Here is a 19730-nt window from a genome sequence, read left to right on the forward strand (position 1 = left end):
CCAACTTTGCTCAGGGCTTCCAGAAGTTTTGTTCTCCCCCTGATGAGAAGTTACTCTCAGACTCTCTTTCCCTTTGGGATGATCCAGACATGCCCCTGCTATGGCGTGTCCAGGATGGCGTGCTGCTGCCACCACCCCTTCCCAACAGTGACATCAAAGTTCTTTTGGGGCTGGGGTAATCCCCTCTACCCACCCTTACTCCTTAAGGGCATCAGGGAAGTAAAGTCAATGCATTTTCGCACTCTTCCACAGCCTGGCTGTAAGAAGGGAATCTGAGGGTAGCCTGTGCAGCACCCGCCCCCCAACCCCTGCCCGCACTGTGTTTGGGGTGGGGGGTGGATACAAAGGCAGGTAAAATAGAGTTGCTACAAAGCGGGTGACAAAGATACAGCAGGCACAGGGAACAGCCATGGGCCCACTTTGGCACAGGGACACAGGGTTCTAAGAGCCTAGTGATTTAGAACAAGGGCCGTGGGAATTGCGGGAGTGGGGGGGAAAACTCTAGACCCTCCACTCAGGGCTCCATTGATCCATTTGTCCTCGTCTTCCCCTCCTCCCCCAACCTTAGCTCTCCTGGGGCAGCCTTCCTGACCGAGCTCCGGAATGAGGAGAGGACTTGGGGAGGGGGTAACCCCGCTGGGTGGCTCTTTCTTATACTAGTCACGCGCAGCTCTTGGGGTGACACTTTCCTGGAGGGGTCTGACGGGCAGGGTGACCTTGGGTAAGTCCCACGCGCTTGTCCGGCCTCAGTTTCCTCTGGGGTAGCCTGAATAGGTGGGGGTGGTCTGGCTCTCCTTAGCCCGGGGAATCTGGGGGAACCTGGGGGAGGCTGGGGGGCGGGGGTGGGGGGCGGGCGAGCGCACCCGAGGCGCTGGGTGCTGGTGGGAGGCTCCTGCGCTTCCTCAGCCCGAGCGGTCCTCGCCCGGAGCGCAGCGCCCGGTGCCCCCGGCCCGGGACCGACTGGCGAGGGGCGGTGTGGGGGGGAGGCCCCGGGCGGCCCGGGCTGAAGACGCGGGACCCCGCCGGCCCCTCCCGCGGGCGGGGCGGCCCCGCGCCGGCTCCTCCCCCGGCGCCGCCGGCCGCCCGGGATCAGTCGCCGCGCGCGGTTCCGCAGGTGGCAGCGATGGCCCGGTCCTGAGCGCCCCGCCATGGCCCGCGCCCCCAGCCCGCTCTGCCTGGCGCTGCTGCTGCTCGGGGCGGTGGGCAGGGCCGGCCCCCGCCCCCAGGTGAGACCCGCGGCCCCGGGGGAACGGGGAGGACGCAGGGGGCCCTACGGGCGGCGGGCGCCGGCTCCCGGCAGGGGCGGCCCGGGACTTGAGCGAAACTCTGCGACCGCAGGAGGAGGGAACCGAAGCCCCGGGGGGAGCAGGGACTGGAGAGTTGGGTGCCCTGAGCCGGGGGCTTGGACGGCGGCCCGAGGTGGGGGCTCGGACGGCGCCCGGCGGTCCCAGCCCCGCGAGACGCTCCCTGCCCGCCGCCCCCGCCCAGGCCACACGCTGCCTCGCGGCAGCCCTGCGTTGACTTCTGCGCCGCATCTCCCCAGACCACTTTCCCAACTCTGGCTCCTCGCAGACTCGCGCCCGCGGCCCTGGCACGGCCCGGCTCACCCCCTCCCCTGACCTCACCTCTCCGGTGATGGCCCTGAGCCCTCCCCGCGGTGCCCGTCCCAGCCCACCCTGCTCCCTCGTCAAAGACCCCGAGAAGGCTCCGGGAAGACGGAGAGGGCCAGGGTGTGGACACCCCGCTCCATTTCCCCCTTGTCAGCCCCCCAGCACAGCCTTTGACTTATAGCCCCAGGGACCACGCGGTGGCAGCTCGTTGTCCTTCTTTCTGACCTCCCGGATGGAACTTGAGTGCCCCCCCCCCGCCCCTGCGGCAAAACATGTAGGAGGCTCCCTGCTCCTCTAGAAGCAGCGGTCCCCCTCGCACACTTGTCTGACCCCCCATTCTGACTAACCTGGTTGACAACATATACCAGAAAGCATACCGGGACACTCAGAGACACCTTGGTCCCCTGGATGTCACTGGCCAGTGGACCACAGATGGACCCCTGCAGCCCCTCTCTGCAGCCCTCACTGCCCTCCCTGCCTTTCCTGTTTCCAGGCTCCTAGGCTGGGGGCTGTAGCCAGCCTGCTGGTGGAGTGGGGAGTTGTCTGAAGATGTTGTGAGATGCTAGAGTGGAGAAGAGATGCAGGCTTGGATGGCCTGTGTGGTGTCAAGGGAACTATCTCTTCCTCCTGCCTCCCGTTCCTACCCCTAGACCTAAAGAACTGACAGCTTTGGGGAGTGGACCTGTACAGGCCTTGAAATTTGTCCCAGCACAGGTGGGGGGGAATGCACGAAGAGGGGCCATTGAGGCTGATTCCAGCCCGACTGAGAATCCAGCTGTGGACAATGTGCCAGCCCATTTTCGCCCCCCCCACCAAAGTCCTTTCCAGACTCATTCCCTCCCTCTCCCTGTCCCCAGCCCACCTACTGGCCCTAGCCTCAGGAGACACTCCCGCTTCCCCAGCACCTTCCCCCAATCCCTCAGCCAGGCCTTGACTTCCCTGGTGTTCTTGGCATCTTTCAGGAGCCAGGACTGCAGACACATTAGCATGACCACCTCTCTGGTTCACCTTTACTGCCTTGGGGCTGGGACTGGGTGGAAGTGGAAGGCCCTGCTGCCTCCTCCCATCCTGCTCTGGGCCGGCTTTGCAGACCTGGTTTGAATTAAGGGAAGAGGAAAAGTTTTGGAGGCTGCCTGTCTTCTCCCCAAAGTTCCTTTTGCCAGAGGAATTGGGCTCTTTGAACCTGCCCTTACTTCTGATCCCCTTACTCCTCAGCCCTGGGCCTGTGCAAAAGCCGACTATCCTGGACTAACAGGCCTGGGAGGGCAGAGCAGGGCAGGAGGAGCCAGGCTCTGAGCGAGGGGGTGGAGCTTTCAGGGGATGCTCTTGTTGGGGGGCGCTCTGAGCATCCCTGGCCACCACAGAGATCTGAGCAAAGGGGCTTTGAGGTTAGACTACTGTCCTTGTGACACAACCTCATGCCCGTGTTCAAGACGCTAAAAATGGGTGAATTTTGCATTCTCTTTTCTGCTCATGAGGTCAGCAAGACTAGATTTACTCCCTCCATGGCACCAACGGGGGACAAAAGCTCAGAAAAGGAGCATTCCTGTGCAAGATGATCCTGTCATTCAGGAACAGAGAGAAAGGGATGAGGGGCTGGGCTGGTGCCTGCTACCTGCTTCCCAGAGTGAGCTGTTCACTGTCAGGTCTGGCTAGGCTGGAAGCGGCAGGAGGATGGCCGAATTGACCTCTGAAGAAGGGGGCCTAGGCCACTCCTTCACTGTGGCTGAAAGGATCACCCCCCTCCCCTATTCCTTACCTCCCCAGGAACCCTGTGAGGAAGCTGGTCTCTGAGGAGACAGGCAAGCCTCTGACACCCAAAATTAGAACCAGCCAAACCTGGGTTCAAATCTCAGGTCTGCTCTTAGCTGGTGATCTTGGGTAGGACAACAACCTTCCCGAACCTCAGTGTCCTCGTCTGTACACAGGAATCACAGCCTCTACCACAGAAAGTTAGGGCGAGGGTTGAGACACTGGCACTCTGAAATGGCAGCCTTAGGCGCGTGGGGGAACGGACGCATTTGTCCTCCAGAATCTGAAAGCCTTCTTCAGGGCAGACTAGGGCTTGGAGAGGGGCTGTGGGAGGCTCTAGTGAAGGGCGGAGGGAGTCCGGGGCACACGGCGGTCAGCGTGGACTTTGTTCTGAGCTGGGCTCCCTCCCGGACGTGGATCCCAGGTAGGGGCCGGGACAGGAGCCACCAAGAAACCACATCCTGCCTCCAATTCCTTTCTCTGAGGAAAACCAGGCCCTTCCTTAGCTGCAGCCTGGCTCTAAGCAGATTCCCCTGGGGGGGGGGTGTGTGATAGACACGGAGATAGAGACAGGTAGAGAGACACAGAGAGAGACCAGGGGGAGGAGGTGTGGGTTTTATGAGCCCCCGTCTCTCTGTGGGTTTGTATGTGACCCCGTGTGTGGCGGTCTGCTGGTGTGCGGGTCACTGTGTATGAAACATCTCAGCATGTAATTGTGTGTCCGACAGTGTCTATGTGTTTGCAACCCCATGTGTGATACTGTGTCTATGGGAAGGTCTGTGTGTGTGAGAGAGAGAGAGATTTTTGTGTAAATGGGTGTCCGCCAGTATGTGCCAGCATGTGGGTGAGAGATAGCGTGCTTATGACAGAATGCGTGTTTCCCTGCGTACATGTGTGTGACAGTGTGAGTTGAGTTTATGTCCGTCAAGGAGTGTATGCGTGCACGCGTGCGCGTTGGGGGCAATGTGTCAGCATGTGAGTGTGTACCTGACTGTGTGTGGGGGGGGGGGGGGAGACTGTCATGTCTCAGTATGTAAGCATGTGCTCAATGGCGTGTGTGATAATGTGTGTGACAGTATATCCGTGTGAGGGTTCCCGAGCATTTGACACTGTGTGTCAGTTTTCCTTTCCCTGCCCTCTGCTCACATATCTGGAGCCCTTAAGAAAAAAAATAATGAGGTCAAAGAGCCAAGGTTCTGGCAGCCCCACCCTTCCTGGGCACAGGGGCCAGGGTGCTGGTTTGGGCTCTGGGAGGGGGGCGGAGAGGAGGGAGGCTGGGGAAGATAGGGGCTGCATCAGTTGGGCGGTCCCAGAGTTGTCTCTGGAGCTCTCTTTCTCCTCTAGGGTCCTCTCCCATTTTTCCCACCTCAGTGGCCCAGAGAGGCCAAGGTCTTGTTCCTCCTTCCCTCAATCAAAAAGGTTTCCAGAAAAGGAAAAAACTTATTTGCACTGAGAAATAAAGCTGGAAGAGGAATTTTTTAGGCTGGCAGCCAGTCTTTGGAGACGGAGGGCCTTCCCGGGATATTGGAAAGCCTGTCACCTCAAGAGCAACTGCGGCATCTGTGTCCTTCCCTGTCCACTCTTCCTTCTAACGCTGCCGGCCGGGACAGGGCTGGATAATTCATAGATGTTCACCCACTTTATGTTTCTGGATCTGTAGGAGCTCTTTGGGAAGAGTAATAGGCCCATTTTACAGATGAGGAAACTGAGGCCCCAAAGGGTTATAGTGCATCCTATCAATCCCACATTAACAGCCAGAACCGGGATTTTATTTTATTTTATTTTTTTTTATAATGATTTTTTATTATATTATGTTAGTCACCATACAGTACATCCCCGGTTTCCGATGTAAGGCTCGATGATTCATTACTTGCATATAACACCCAGTGCACCATGCAATATGTGCCCTCCTTACTACCCATCACCAGTCTATCCCATTCCCCCACCCCCCTCCCCTCTGTAGCCCTCAGTTTGTTTCTCATAGTCCATAGTCTCTCATGTTTCATTCCCCCTTCTGATTACCCCCCCTTTCTTTATCCCTTTCTTCCCCTACTGATCATTCTAGCAGAACCGGGATTTTAAAGCCAGGACTTGTGGCTCTCTGTCCAGTGCTCTCTCCAGCACACCACTCCCCCCTGGCATCCTTTTTCTCACCTCCTGCTTCCTCCTGAAACTCCTGAATCTGAGAGATGCCTCTCCTTATTATAACCTCCACCCCAGCATTGTCTCCATTTTATCCCCTCATCCCCTTCAGAGAGATCTCACAAAGTCCCGATTCTAAAACCTTCCAACCTGCCCTCACACAGCCCCACAGCCCCCACCGCTGCCTTCTTCTCTGGGCCAACAGCGTTGTCTCCACCACTGCGTCCTTCCCATCACCAGCACCCGCAGCTCCACCCCATCAGTCTCGGAGCGGGGATTCATGCCATAGGAGGATGAAATGGGGCTGGGGGCTGGGGGACAGGGCCTGCCCCTCCTTATGGCCCCTACCCACGGGAACGGGGTCCTGCTCATCACCACGTGGATTTGCTGCTGGAAGCTGCCACACACTAAGCAGAATGATTGGTCCTTGGCATGGGAATATGTTCGTTTCCTCCTGGGAATTTGTTGGTCCTGGAAGTGAGGGAGGGGTAGTGCCCACGTCCCCAGGAGGCCGGGCTGCCCTGTCCACTCTGTCCTCTCCCTTGTCCTGTAAACAGCAGAAGTCCTAAGAAGGGCTGCATTTGGCTGCACATTTTCCATGTGCCAGGGGCCCTTCTAAGCATTAGCTCACTTAAATCTCATGACAGTCCTGGGGGAGGGGACAGGTAGGGACTATTATCATTCCCATTTTGCACATGTGTAAGCCGAGCCTAGAAGTTAAAACTCTTACACAAGGTAACAAACTTCATTTGTGGGGGAGTCAGGGTCGGGCCCAGATCTGAGCCCAAAGCCAGGGCTGTCCACCCTGCAAGGTGTTACTGTGTTCACCTAAGCACTTGGGCCCTGCTTACTGGTGGTCTCCAGCCTTGTCCCAGACCAGAGACTCAGATCTATCCCAGTCCTGGCCACTGCTCTCTCCCTGGCCCAGAAATCCCTCCAGAACACCAGTCCAAAGCCTTTTCCTGCTGGCAGGAGCATCAGTGTTCCCACCTCTGCATCTTGGTCCCTGCTGGGACATTTTGCTGAAATTTCCACCCTCCACTCTTGCCAGCTCAGCCTCTCCCCCAGCTCACAGTCCCCAGAGTCCCTTAGGGCTGAATCTACACTGAGCCTGGCCCCAACCACCCCCTGAGCCCCAACCACCCCCTGATGCTTTCATTCCTGCTTTCTCTGTTATGTCCTGCTAAGCCTTTGACCCCACCCACCCCCAAGTAGCCTGGGGACTCTTTCAGGCCAGGGCTCTGTCTTTTTTCTATGTGTTCCACACCTCCCTCATCCTCACCACCTCCCAGAGCCTGGCACAATATGGTTTCCATAAGCACCAGATGGGGGAGAGGCCAGAGGTCCTGGTAGTTTGTGCTATATGTGGCGTGTGGGGGAAACGATGCAGTGAGGAGTTTGTGGAGACCCTGAGCTGGTGTGGGAAGAAGACAGAGGACCCAGATTGTCAGGAAGCTGTCAATCTCAGGAGAGAATCGTTCTCTGCCCTCAGGGAGCCCCAGTCTGAGGGGGAGACACAGCCCTGTCCTCAGGGAGCCCCAGTCTGAAGGGGAGACACAGCCCTGTCCTCAGGGAGCCCCAGTCTGAGGGGAGACACAACCCTGTCCTCAGGGAGCCTCAGTCTGAGGGGGGAGACATAATCCTGCCCTCAGGGAGCCTCAGACTGAGGGGGGAGACACAGCCCTGCCTCAGGGAGCCTCAGTCTGAAGGGGAGACGCAGCCTTGAGCTCAGGGAGCCCCAGTCTGAGGGAGGAGACACGGTCCTGCCCTCGGGGAGCCTCAGTCTGAAGGGGAGACGCAGCCTTGAGCTCAGGGAGCCCCAGTCTGAGGGGAGACACAGCCCTGCCCTCAGGGGGCCCCAATCTGAGGCGAGACACAGCCCTGCCTTCAGGGAGCCCCAGTCTGAGGGAGGAGACACAGTCCTGCCCTTGGGGAGCCTCAGTCTGAAGGGGAGACACAGCCTTGAGCTCAGGGAGCCCAGTCTGAGGGAGAGAGAGAGCCCTGCCTCAAGGAGCCCCAGTCTGAGGGGGAAACACAGCCCAGCTCAGGGAGCCCCAGTTTGAGGGGAGGGACAGCCCTGCCTCAGGGAGCCCCAGTCTGAGGGGGAAACACAGCCCTGCCCTCAGGGAGCCCTAGTCTGAAGGTAGTTTTATATCAGAAGCTCTGCTCAGAGCAGGTGACAGGGCTGTCTCTGTCTTGAACCTCCGTGGAGTGTTTGTGGCCAAGTTGGCCATAATGGCGCTGTCCTTAGCCTTAACCTCATTTCTATCCACACCCTGAGACTTCCGGTTTCCACTGGCTTCCTTTTCCCCCGCTCCCTGCCCCAGACACACCTGCCCTATTTCCCAGCTGCGACTGTGACCTTGGTTCCTTCCCGCTTTCCTTCTAGAAAGAGAGATCGAGATCAAGGAGAATTTCTTCCCAGACTTTCTGCCCTTTTACCACCAGCTGTTGCACTTGGGGGCGGGGTAGAAGGAAAAGTGGTGGGGAGTAGGGTTGATCCACCAGGACTGGCTCTGGTGAAAATTCAGCTGACCCTTCCATTGTAGCTAAAATCAAGACACTGCCTTCACTACTGTTGTGTTTTATTCCTTGTTCTTTTATTTGTTTGTTTTTTAAAACAAATCACTTGACCTCTGCCCTCAGAAGAGCTCCTTCAGGGGGCACCACCTGTGGCCTCAGCACGCCATCTCCAAGAATGTGGCTGGGGCTCTAGCAAGCTTGGTCCCCTTCCAGACGCTTCCTGTGTGGGCAGGGCTGAGCACAGGACAGCCTGTGTCCTTATCGGAGGTGCCCTATAAACCTTGACTGAGCTTAAACCGGGGCAGCATTACCCCCAAACCAGATCCAGCATGTGCTTAGGGCACCACCACCAAGTCAAGGGTGCAAACTTCTAAAAAGAAGCTATTTTGATTTCGGCACACGTGTATATTTTTGTGATTTCAAAAAGTGAAATTTTGTTTTAAATTATGTATAAGCCCTAAATTTTATACAAGGGGCTCCCTGGTCATTTCAGCATCTGCAGCCTCCAAATGAGGAGTATTTATAATCTTAAGCCTGTTCAGGAGAAAATACAAAGAAAAAAGAAACACCGTACCAAAACATATCCAAAAGAGGTGAACAAAAATGTTCAGAAGGGACATTTCTCACGTGGCTGGGTCTGCTTGGGTCTCTGCTGTGTTTACCTTATCTAAGAATTGAGGCTCATATCCCCTTACTCACAGATAGGGGGACCCATCCCATTGCAAGCCTCATCTCCCTGTTCTGGGACTTTTCTGATCCCACGTCCTCAGGGCTTCTTCAGTTGGTGGAAGCTGGGCTGAATATTTGATCTCTAGTGTTACATTAGAAGGGGACAATGGGGGAGGGGGTCCTGTTGGCCTCCCAGATAAACATTACACGGTTCAGGATAGATGCTGGTGCTGTGGCATAGCCAGGCTCCATAGCACTGACTGCCACCACACCACATGCCCTCCAGTACTTCACACAGTCATTGATCTGGGGGACTCTGAGTCCTAGCCTTAGCTCCGCTCCTTCGGGTGCTGTGTGACTTCGACTGAGTCCCTCTCCCACTCTGGGCCTGCGTGTCCCCTTCTAGAATGGCTGAAAGTGCAGGAACCTTGCAGGCAGGCTGACTGGGCACTGACTGGGAAAGGAGTCCGTGGCCATTCATGAAGTCTTGGGCCCTCAGGAACTCTGCCTTCTGCGTGAGGTCAGAGGAGACCATGAAGGGACACCTTCCCCTCCCCTGTTCCCCACTCACTCCCCAAAACATCATTTTAGTAGACATTTGCTGGCCACTTACAACACAGCAAGCTATGCACCTGTCTACCGGGAGCCCCCCTGTGGTAGTGACTTGCTCTGTCGCCCTCTCAGAGATAGCCGATGCCTGGGGGAGTTTGGGGCTCTAACGTCCTCTGGAGATGAAGAAAGAAACCAAGTGTGTGGGGGCAGGGGGTAAAAGAGAGGTTGGCTGGACCCAAGGGGCCTCCGTGTCTCCCCTCCCCCCACAGGGTGCCACCGTGTCCCTCTCCGAGACAGTGCAGAAATGGCGAGAATACCGACACCAGTGCCAGCGCTTCCTGACTGAGGCCCCACCCCCGGCCACGGGTGAGTCCAGGTGGGGCCCTCCCCCAGCCGTTTCCAGAAGACTTTGAAGCCCCCTCCCCTCCCCGCCCCAGCCAACCCCCAAGCCATGGCTGGGCATCGTTTGGCTCTCTGGGATGCCACATCTGCCCGTGCCTTGGGGTGCCGTCTTATTCCCCCTTACCTCCAGCTGGAGCCTCTCAGGAGCGGGGGACCTGGCCTTTCCATTCTTTACCTTCCTTCCCACTTTCTGGCCTGTGAAGGGGCTGGCGGCCCAAACAATATATTTATAGGAATAATTGTTTCAGAGGAGCTTATGGGGTGATCTAAAGAGTAGAGGGTTGGAGCCAGATAGGCCTAGGTTCAAATCCTGACCCTGCGATCACGGCGCCGTGACCGCCGGGAGGTTATTCCAGCCTCATGAGCTTCCATTTCCTGCTCGTCTGTGACGGGCGCTTTCAGAATAGGCCTGTAGGGCTTGTTTATTGAGCACTTACATACCATGTACGGGTATCCACGTAACATGCACTGTTTGTCCCCAAAGGCCCTGTGGGCTCAGGATCAACCCCATTTAACAGATGAGAAAATAGACATTAAGTTACTTGCTCCAAGTTCCACTGCTGCTAGGGGCCTGAGTCCCCTTGCATGGTACCCGCCGGGTGGGAAGAGAGCTTGGCATAGTGCTCAGCAGAGCTTAGCAGGGCACAGGTTTCCATCCCGCCAGCCTCCATGGTGGAAGTGGAGGGGAAGTGCCACTACCAGGCCAGGCGGCCAGGAGGGGACTCAGAGACTCTTCCTCCTGCCCCCAGGCCTGTTTTGCAATCGGACCTTCGATGAGTATGCCTGCTGGCCAGACGGACTACCGGGCTCCTTTGTGAATGTCAGCTGCCCCTGGTACCTGCCCTGGGCCAGCAGTGGTGAGTCCTCTCTCCTTCCCCCTGTGTCCGGGAGGTTGGGGGTGGGGTGGAGTTGGAGCGCTGCTGCCTTTCCGCCCAGACTCAGCCCTCCCTGCCCCAGAAGGTCTTTAGGCCTCCTAATGGGTGTCTGTCTGCCTGTCTTTCCCCCAGAGGGGGCAGTAGGGAGCATCAGGTATAACCTGGGCTAGGGCCTGTTGCTGCCATGAGAGGGGAGGGGTAGAGTGTGGGGTTTGACTTAAGAGAGACATGTAAACCCCCTCCATCCAGTAGTCAGGAAGGGAGTCAGGTGGGAACAGATCCTAGGATTGGAGGGTTACCCAGAGGCATCACTGCTCTGGGTGTGTGTGTGGGGGGGGTATGTTTGTAGGTGCCCCTACCTCGTAGTGGTGCCCAGCCACCTCCTGCCTCCTCAGAGGTTCACTGGTCAGATGAATACAGACAGGCTGAGAGATCAGGGCATTGGTGGGGTTGTCCCTCCCCAGTGGGCTTCCTTCCCTAGCTCACTCCTGCCTGCAGGGGACACCCTGCACTGGGAAAGGTATGTCATTGAAATGCAGGCACCTATAGAGGCTGTAGGGGGGGCTCTGACTGGACAGTAGCCAGTGCACCCCACTGCTACCCATCTGTCCCAGGCACCAGAGAGTTTAACAGGAGACAAGCACCCTTGCCTCAAGGGGCTTCTAGTCTCAGTAAAAGAGAAAAGACACTCTCATAATAATAATAATAGCTAGCATTTACTGACTACCTCCTATGTGCCAAGTTTTGCCCTAAAAGCAGGGTATTCCTTTACTCTCTACAACTACCCCATGGTTATGCTTGTTGTACAGATGAGGAGATTGAGGCCCTAGAAGGTGTAAACCTCTTGCTTCAGATGAGGAGGTAAATGGTAGACCCAGCGGTTGAACCCAGACTGTGCTCTTAAGCACTGTGCTTGACGGGGCCTTCAAGCAGAAGCTGGCCCAGAAGCGAGTGTGAGAATGAGGTCATACTGTGGGAAACCAGCAGTCTTCCTGGAAGAGGTGGTCCCTCAGTGGAACATCAGGGCCCCTGGCAAGGCCTGGCATGGACTTCCCCTCGGAACAAAGGACCGAGGTCAGATGAAACCCAGGCAGGGGTGCGAAGGAGGCTCTTCTCAGTCTTCCCAGTACACCCACCTCTCCCCAAGGTGCGCAGGGAGAGCAGCGCACAGCTGGTAAGATGCAGAGTGGACCAGCGGCCCCTCCCACAGCACTTCTGGGGCCTGTCGTAAGCACTTTACATCCCTACACTCATTGACTCCTCACAATAACCCCACAAGCAAGTACTCTGATTGTGCTCTCATTTTTCAGAGGGGGAAACTGAGGCATGGAGCTGCCAAGTACCTTTTCCCAGCTCACAAGCTAGGGAGTGGCAGACCCGGGAACCCGTTCCAGAGTCTGGTTCAGAGTGTGTGGAGTTGCTACACGGGGCTCCCTTGAGTGTGCACGCACGTGTGTGTGCATATGCGTATGTTCCTGTGTGCGTGGCCCTGGGCATGAAGACCGGTGAGAGGCCTGGGCCTCTGCTGGCTGGGCGCACTCCAAGGGAGGGCAGTGAGCTGCCTGCCCTCTCCCTACAGATGAAAAAGTTGAGTGCTACAATCGAAGAGAATGCTTGCCTGTGCTCTGCGTGGCTATTCGAGCCTCAGCAGATGCCCGGACCTCTTTGTGCCTCAGCTCGCTCACCTGGGAGATGGGATGCAGATGGGATGATAAGGGTTTTAGGAGGATTGCAGCTTCTTGAAAAATGCTTGCTGTTAATTTTTTCCACCCACACTACTTATCTGCCCCACCTCCCCAAATCCACAGGCTTTCTCTGCCTCCCAGAGGTTTGGGACTGGCTGCTCGGCCAGCCTGGGCTGGGCCTCTAGACCCCAGGGAGCCAGGCCCCTGACAGGGCCCATCACTCAGCACTAAGCTGACCCTAGCTCTGCCTGCCCCTGCAGCTCCATCCATCACCTTTAATTTTATTTGAGCAGGAAATAGGTCCTGGTGGTGCCCGTTTATGAGCGAACACAGTTTTATTGCTTTCTCCATGAAGATATTGGCTGCTGCACAGGCCCCCTGCCAGCCTCCACCCTCTCCCCTGACTCACCAAGCTAGTTCACTCCCTTTTCTGACACTCAGATCACCGACTCTGCCTTTCTCTCTGCTCTCCCTGAGTTAGGGACCTGCAGAGCCCCCCCCTTGGGCTAGCACAGAGTACTTGCTCTCTCTGGCTTGTCCTACTGGTCCCCTTGGCACCACGGGCTTCCCTAACACCCACCAGGGCATGTGGAAGCAGGAAGGGGGCAGTACTGGAACTTTCTTGGGCTGACCAAGGGAATGGCCTATGGAGAAACTTCACAGAGTGAGTTAGGGGTGGAGAGAAGGACCAAGGTATCGTAGGCAGGGTCCTGGCAGAAAACACACTCAGCTGGGAATCTGAAGAGAACTTAACAGAGGGGCCACTTACCGAGGTGGTGCAGGGTTAAGGGGCCACTAAGGTGTGTAAAGCACCAAGGACTGTAAGAGGGGAAAGTGTTAGCATTCCTAGACCTGAGTGGAGCAGGCATGGGGCTATGTGGCCCCCATGACAGCTGGAGGTCATGGTGATGGAGAGGCCACCCAGCAGGGCTGTGGCCACAGAGGGGCCCTCCTGCCTTTTACTTGTGCCTCCCATGGGTCAAACCCGTAGAGGGCAGGGAGCCCAAAGATGCTGTCCATAGAGGTTAGTCTTCTGGGGTGCAGGGCAGGGCAGAGGAATGCATGACCAGAGAAAGAAATAAATTTAAAACAATGACCAGAAACTTGGGTTAGGTCTGTATCAGGAGATAGGGGTGCCAGTGAGACCTCAGGAGTATGTGAGTGTGTGTGTTGGGGAGAAGAGGTGACCCCTCACCATGGGGCTGAAGAGGTCAGCTCAGCGGCCCAGGAAGTGATGCTGAGGGAGGTCAGAGCCCCCACTTTGTCTGGGGTGTGGCATTAGGAAGGCTTCCAGAGAGAGGGGACATCAGCGCCAGGCCTGAAAGAACAGGGAGATGGAGAAGGGGGAAGGAGGGCCCTCCAGGAGGGGAGGACAGCCAGGCATCACCTTGGAGATGGGGCCAGGCCTCGGGCCTCAGAGCCACACAACATCCCACGGATGGAATGACAGCCAAACCCTTGACTTCTGAGCCCTCTAATTCAGAATTTGGGACCCCAGAGGGCAGAAGCAGATGAGTCAAGGAAGGAACGTGTTCAAAGGAGATGCCTGGTGTTAATAAGACTTTGTGAACCAGAAGGCCTGAGTGGCTGCTGGGAGCCCATTGCCGCCTGAGGGCCATCCAGCAGCCTCATTTACCCACAAACAGCTGATTTGCTTGTTACAAATCATTCCAGTTTCATTAGTTGCACCCCCTCCTGATCTGTACCTGTTTGTTAGTTTAGTTCTCATTATAGGAAAGTCGTAAAATGCTTTTAAAATGGCCTATAACTCACAATTCTCAGAAACTCTGACAGGTGCCTCCCTTGAGTCTTGTCAAGCCCAGGAGATTTCTCAGCAGGCCGGTGTTGCCTCAAGGAGACCGGGGCTGGAGCTTGGCCCTGGAGGAGTTGTGGCTGAGGTGATGTCCTGCTCCAGCCCCAGCCCCACTGAGGGAGGGCCTTCTGGAGAAACTGGGGTGGGGGCAGCAGCAGGGCTTTCAATGAGGCCATGTCTTGAAGGCTTCTTATGCACCAGGCACTTCTCATGCTTCATCTCCTAATCCTCACACCGCAGACCTGGGACGCCATTACGGTTCCCATTTTACAGATGAGAAAACTGAGACCCAGAGAGGTCTGCCTGAGGTCCCACAGCTGGTTCAGGGTAGAACTAGGATTTGACCTTGTGTCTGTGTAGTTCAGAACCTGAGCCCTTCTCCTGGGCCATGATTGACGCACTACCCTTGCCTCCCACCCCAAGGTGATGCCTTCAGTTCCAGCCCTGCCTTTGACCCTCATTCCGCCATGTTGGGGAGGGCCTGGGACTCCCCTCCCCGAATCTGCAGTCTGTCAGCTGGGGCCCAGTAGCCCTTGATGGCCACAGCTGTTGCCAGGGTGCAGGAGCTAATGGATTCATGAGCAGCTCTCCACAGCCCTGAGAGCCTGCATCCACGTGGAAGGGCGGCTGTTAGCTTGATTACAGACGCCGCTGCAGTTTCCGGGAGGGGAAGTGTTTAATTGGGGGTTTTATTTCCAGCACCAGGGTCTGACTTAATGAAATATCCCTGGGCCTCCTGGCATGCGGCCGGCTGCCTCCTGGTGTTGACAAGACCAGAGCCAAGCCCCTGGCTGTGATTTACTGGCGGCTCCTGGGCCAGATAAAGCTGAGCTGATAAGCAGGGCTGGGCCGGGACCCACCCCACCTCCAGCCAAGATGGGCATCTGGGGACCATAGGCCTGGCCAAGAATGAGCCCTGGCTTTTAACACTGGCCTCTAATGAAGGATAATTGACAGACACACTCTCATGGGCTCCCCGAGCTTCTCAGGGACACAATGATCCCTTGACAAGGTACCAGTAACACATCTGGGCATGTACCCCCTCCCCATCTTCCCAGCTGGCCCTGGACAGAGGGCCCAGGCGTGGGGCAGCCTGCCAGGGATCCACACGGGCCAGAGGATCTGCTGGGAGGACGCTGCGAATGTTAGCAAACCCACGCCCAGAGGACAGGTGGAGGAGAAACGGCACATGGCCACTGTTGACTGTTAGCAGTGAATTTGGCCCCTAACTTTTGACCTCTGAAGGCCAAGAGCTGGGGGTCTGAATCCTGACTCTGCTACTTCCTGGCTGGATGATCTTGGGCAAGTCACCTGGCCATTCAGAGGCTCAGTTTCTTCATCCGGAAGATGGGATTAACTGCGCCCACCTTGTAACGTGGTCTCGATGTTCAAGGACGTCGGGCATGCAGCAGGTTTTCGGAGACCGATACCGTCAGTGTGCAGCTTGCAGAGAGGCTGTATAAGGTGCATGTGGGGGGGGGGGGAACAGCAATTGTGGGTGCACCTGTGGTATTATTAGGTTATTATTGGGGTCATGGGTAAATAGGCAGTTTGGTGGTTTGTACCCTCTTGCCATGTCCTCTCCCTTCCCCTGGTCCCTCTGCCTCCTCCTCTCTCCTCCCTTGCTGTCATCAGGATGGGCTGCCAGGGAGGGCTCTGACATCAGTCTCACTCCCTATGGGGTCAGCCCAGATCCCCACCACTGCTCTGAGGTTAGCTGCCACTGAAGACTGCCTTGGCCTCATTTCAGAAGCCTCAGCCGCTGGTGAAGAATTCCAGGCATCCAGGCAGCAGATGAGAGAGGCGTTGGGGGCCTGAGGGGAACCCTTCCAGTTGCTAAAAGCAGACCACATGCCTCCCCTTCTCTGCCTTTGTCTTGGCCTGATTTTGTCCATAAACGCATTTGAGGGGTATTGGGACTCGGCTCTTCTCACTGTCAAAGTCCCACCATTAGATTTTCAGGTTTTTGTTTCTCTTCCAGGTAAAGTCTCTTAGAATACAGGTTCTTCTAGAAGCAATGATGCTGCAAGGTGATTTACCCTACCTTATTACCAGATACTTCTGTCTCCTGAAGAGGGCCTTGGTTCAGGGCTTGTTTACGAGAGTGGGAGAAAGGAGAAGAGTGAACAGGGAGGCTGCCCTGGGTGACTGGAGGTCGGTGATAAGGAAGAACAAGGGTCTGACCGACAGACCCTGCAGGTGTCTGACATATACCAACAGTGCGCAGACTGGTGGTTTGTGAACCGTAAGACAGACCCCTGGTCTAAACGGCTGCGACCCTGCTGGGCCCGTTTGGGGCAGGTCCTGGGGGTTGCGGTGCTCCCGTCATGCTCCCATCATGCACACATGCTAATGAGTCTCTTCCCACACACAGTTCTTACTGCTCCCCCTCCGCCTGGAAACTTCTGACCTGGGCCTCTGACGTTTCTCCACCCTCCCTCCCTCCCTCCCTCCTCCCTCCCTCCCTCCCACTGCACCTTCATCCCATAGCTGGTCCTTAAAATCTTTTAGTCCTTTAGAATTTTTAAATCTTTTAAATTTCATCCTGGCTCCAATTTCCCTCCTTGATCTCCCTGTGCTAACCCTAGCCCTGTTTTTGACCCCAGTCCTGGGGTCAGTCTTACATTCCCCTCCAGAGAGGTAATGAAGCGTTTTCTCCCAAGCCCAAGTAAGCCCCTCATTCCCTCTCATGGCCTCACAGTGAACCGGAGGCCCCAAGCCACCCACCTTCCTGCGTAGGGGGCTAGTGGGGCATGGCAGACTTGATGGGAGCGGGCACAGAGAACGTCCTACCCCCAGCTCTGCGGGGCCTGTGTTGGATCTCTCTTAGTTTGCGTTTATGCTGTTACTTTCTGAGGACTGTTTTTTCTGTGAGAGTCCTCATTCCCTGAAGCCAGGAATTGTGCTTCCTCCTTCAGACTGGGAGCTCTCTGAGGACAGGGGCTGGATCTCTCCCTCCTCTCAGACCGGGAGGTCTCCAAGGGCAGTCTTTATCCCCAATATTCCCATTGAAGGGAGGAGCTGGGTCTTCCCCCCTTTGAATGGAGGGTCTCCAAGGGCTGTGCCTCTATCGTTGACATTGTATTCTCTTTAGATCAGGCCACCTTTGAGGATAAGACTGTGTCATTTCCATCAGATTAGGGCTTCCTAAAGGCAGGACGGTGTCTCCTCCCTCAGACTGGGGCTCCCTGAGGGCAGGGCTGTGTCTCCCCCTCAGACTGGGGCTCCCTGAGGGCAGAGCTGTGTCTCCCCCCTCAGACTGGGGCTCCCTGAGGGCAGGGCTGTGTCTCCCCTCAGACTGGGGCTCCCTGAGGGCAGGGCTGTGTCTCCCCTCAGACTGGGGCTCCCTGAGGGCAGGGCTGTGTCTCCCCCCTCAGACTGGGGCTCCCTGAGGGCAGGGCTGTGTCTCCCCCTCAGACTGGGGCTCCCTGAGGGCAGGGCTGTGTCTCCCCTCAGACTGGGGCTCCCTGAGGGCAGGGCTGTGTCTCCCCCTCAGACTGGGGCTCCCTGAGGCAGGGCTGTGTCTCCCCCCTCAGACTGGGGCTCCCTGAGGGCAGGGCTGTGTCTCCCCTCAGACTGGGGCTCCCTAAGGCAGGGCTGTGTCTCTTCCTTCGTCTCAGGAGCTCTGTGCCCATCTGTTCCAGGGTCTGTCCTGTCTGTGGAGTGTTGGAGGGAGGCAGGGCTGAGTCCTGAAGATCAGAAGTCGCAGTGGGTGTCTGTGGAGCCATCAGGTGGTCAGTGCCAGACCTTGTCAGTAGTGTGACTTGAGGCTAGAAGCAGGATGTGGAAATGGGCTAGAGTTGTCTCATCTCAAAAACATGACTTCATCAGACTGCATCCCAGGGTGGCCCTCAGTGCTTGCCTTTCCTGTCCTGGGCCAAATGGGCACATGGCAAGAGAGGAGGGCCTGAGCGTGTGTGTGTGTGTGTGTGTGTGTGTGTGTGTGTGTGTGTGTGTGTAAGAGGTTTTGCTAACTCCTAAAGGTCAGCCCTGGGTGAGCCTCAGGCAGGGAGGAATGGGGGGCCTGTGGCATTGGGCCACGGCACAGCGCCCGCGTCTCTGCCCAGTGCTGCAGGGCCGCGTGTATCGATTCTGCACAGCCGAGGGCCTGTGGTTGCGCCAGGACAACTCGAGCGCCCCCTGGAGGAACCTGTCAGAGTGCGAGGAGTCCAAGCAAGGGGAGAGAGTGAGTTGAAAATGGGGGCTCTGAGGCAGTGAGGGGCAGCAGGGTCCCAACGTCCCTGGAGCAGGGATCCCGGGCATCTGCTGGGCTGGGCTGTGGCCATCTTGTCTATCCCCCTGCCCCTGGGGCCTTTGCACACCATGCTCTCTGGGTAGGGGTGATGGGTGTTCACCCCACTGGCCTCAGGACAAGGCCCTAGAAGCCCAAGGACCATGGCCATGTTTTCTTTCTTAGTTCTGGGGTCCCCAGTGCAGCCTGACTTGGGGCCCCTGCCTCTGCCCCGTCCCCTGGGAGAGGGGAAAGAAGGGCGCAGGAGAGGAGGGCGTGGGCTGCCTTGCCTGCAGAGTATCCCTCATGTGCACACAGAGCTCGCCAGAGCAGCAGCTCCTGTCCTTTTCCATCATCTACACGGTGGGCTACACGCTGTCCTTCTCCGCTCTGGTCATCGCCTCGGCCATCCTCCTGAGCTTCAGGTAAGAAGTGGGGGTCCTGCAGGGGCTGCTTCGTCCCAGCTCCCTGCTCTGTCCCCAGTAGATGAGGGAGCACCAAACTAAAGTGACAGCGGGGTAGGTTCTTGTCTAAGAGATCTCTGGGGAGCCCGTCCCCTCCCTGCATACGAGGCTGAAAACACAGGCTAGGACCCTATATACTTGGTCTAATCTCTACCCTGTAAAAGTCTGCCTAGAATACCGCAAAAAAGAAAAAAAAACAAACACCACACAAGAAATACACAAGGCACATATCCCCCAACCTTAATAGTGGGTGGTAGGTTTCAGGGACATCCTCTCCAGTGAGCATGCGTAGCTTAAGTAAGCAGGAAATTCAGTACAATTTTAGATCAGATCTCAAGGATTTAAACATTCTGTTCTCTTCGGAGCTTATCAGCGCCATGGAAAAGGTCTTCCTTACGTCTAAAGCCTTGATGAGCCATTCCTTCTAGAGGACCGTGTTCTTCCCACTCCCTCTGCACTTGGTGGGCGGGCGGGGGCTGGGTTCAAGGTCAGGAGGGATTCTGAGTGCAGGGACCTCAGGCTACCAGCCAGCAGAAAGAGGACAGGCTTCATTCCTCCTGCTGCCCCCGGCACCTGGCACAGTGAGTGCTGGGCATCTAGTCGGTGCTTAATACATGCCTTCATGCAGTGACTATTCCCCCCTTGTATTATGAAGTATTTCAGAGATCTGAAAGTACAGTGGCTGATCCTGATCACTCGTGCACTCAAGGCCCAGCACATGCCACTGCCCGACCCCCCACAACCAGAGGGAACCCCCGAAGGGGCTACTTATAATTCCCATGCATCTCTATACTTTGCCGCATTTGTAGTATCTATAAAAATATGTAGCTGCTGGCTTTGCATATTTTTCATGGCGTGTCGTACATCCCCTTTCGCAATGTTATTTTTGGCCCGGCATGTTTTCGTGAGATTTATTTGTGTTGATACAGGTAGTTCTGTTTCATTTACTTCAACTGTCACTCCAGACTCTGTTGTATAACGTGCTACAATTTATTTGTTATCACTTTAATGG

The 19730-nt window shown here is 56.5% G+C and overlaps 1 protein-coding gene across 1 annotated transcript in view; it reads left to right on the top strand.

Annotated features, from left to right (window-relative positions):
* Positions 1-1148: 1148 nt before the first annotated feature.
* GLP1R (glucagon like peptide 1 receptor) overlaps positions 1149-19730 on the top strand; it is a 32601-nt gene continuing 14019 nt past the window's right edge. Inside the window, exons 1-5 of the mRNA XM_045786349.2 lie at positions 1149-1226; positions 9518-9614; positions 10400-10507; positions 18091-18209; positions 18573-18679. Of these exons, the coding sequence (XP_045642305.1) occupies positions 1149-1226; positions 9518-9614; positions 10400-10507; positions 18091-18209; positions 18573-18679 (509 nt within the window). The remainder of the gene's footprint in view (positions 1227-9517; positions 9615-10399; positions 10508-18090; positions 18210-18572; positions 18680-19730) is intronic.

Source organism: Ursus americanus, chromosome 32 (genome assembly GCF_024610735.1).
Source record: "Ursus americanus isolate L20-20 chromosome 32, mUrsAme1.1.p, whole genome shotgun sequence".
Lineage (NCBI taxonomy): Eukaryota > Metazoa > Chordata > Mammalia > Carnivora > Ursidae > Ursus > Ursus americanus.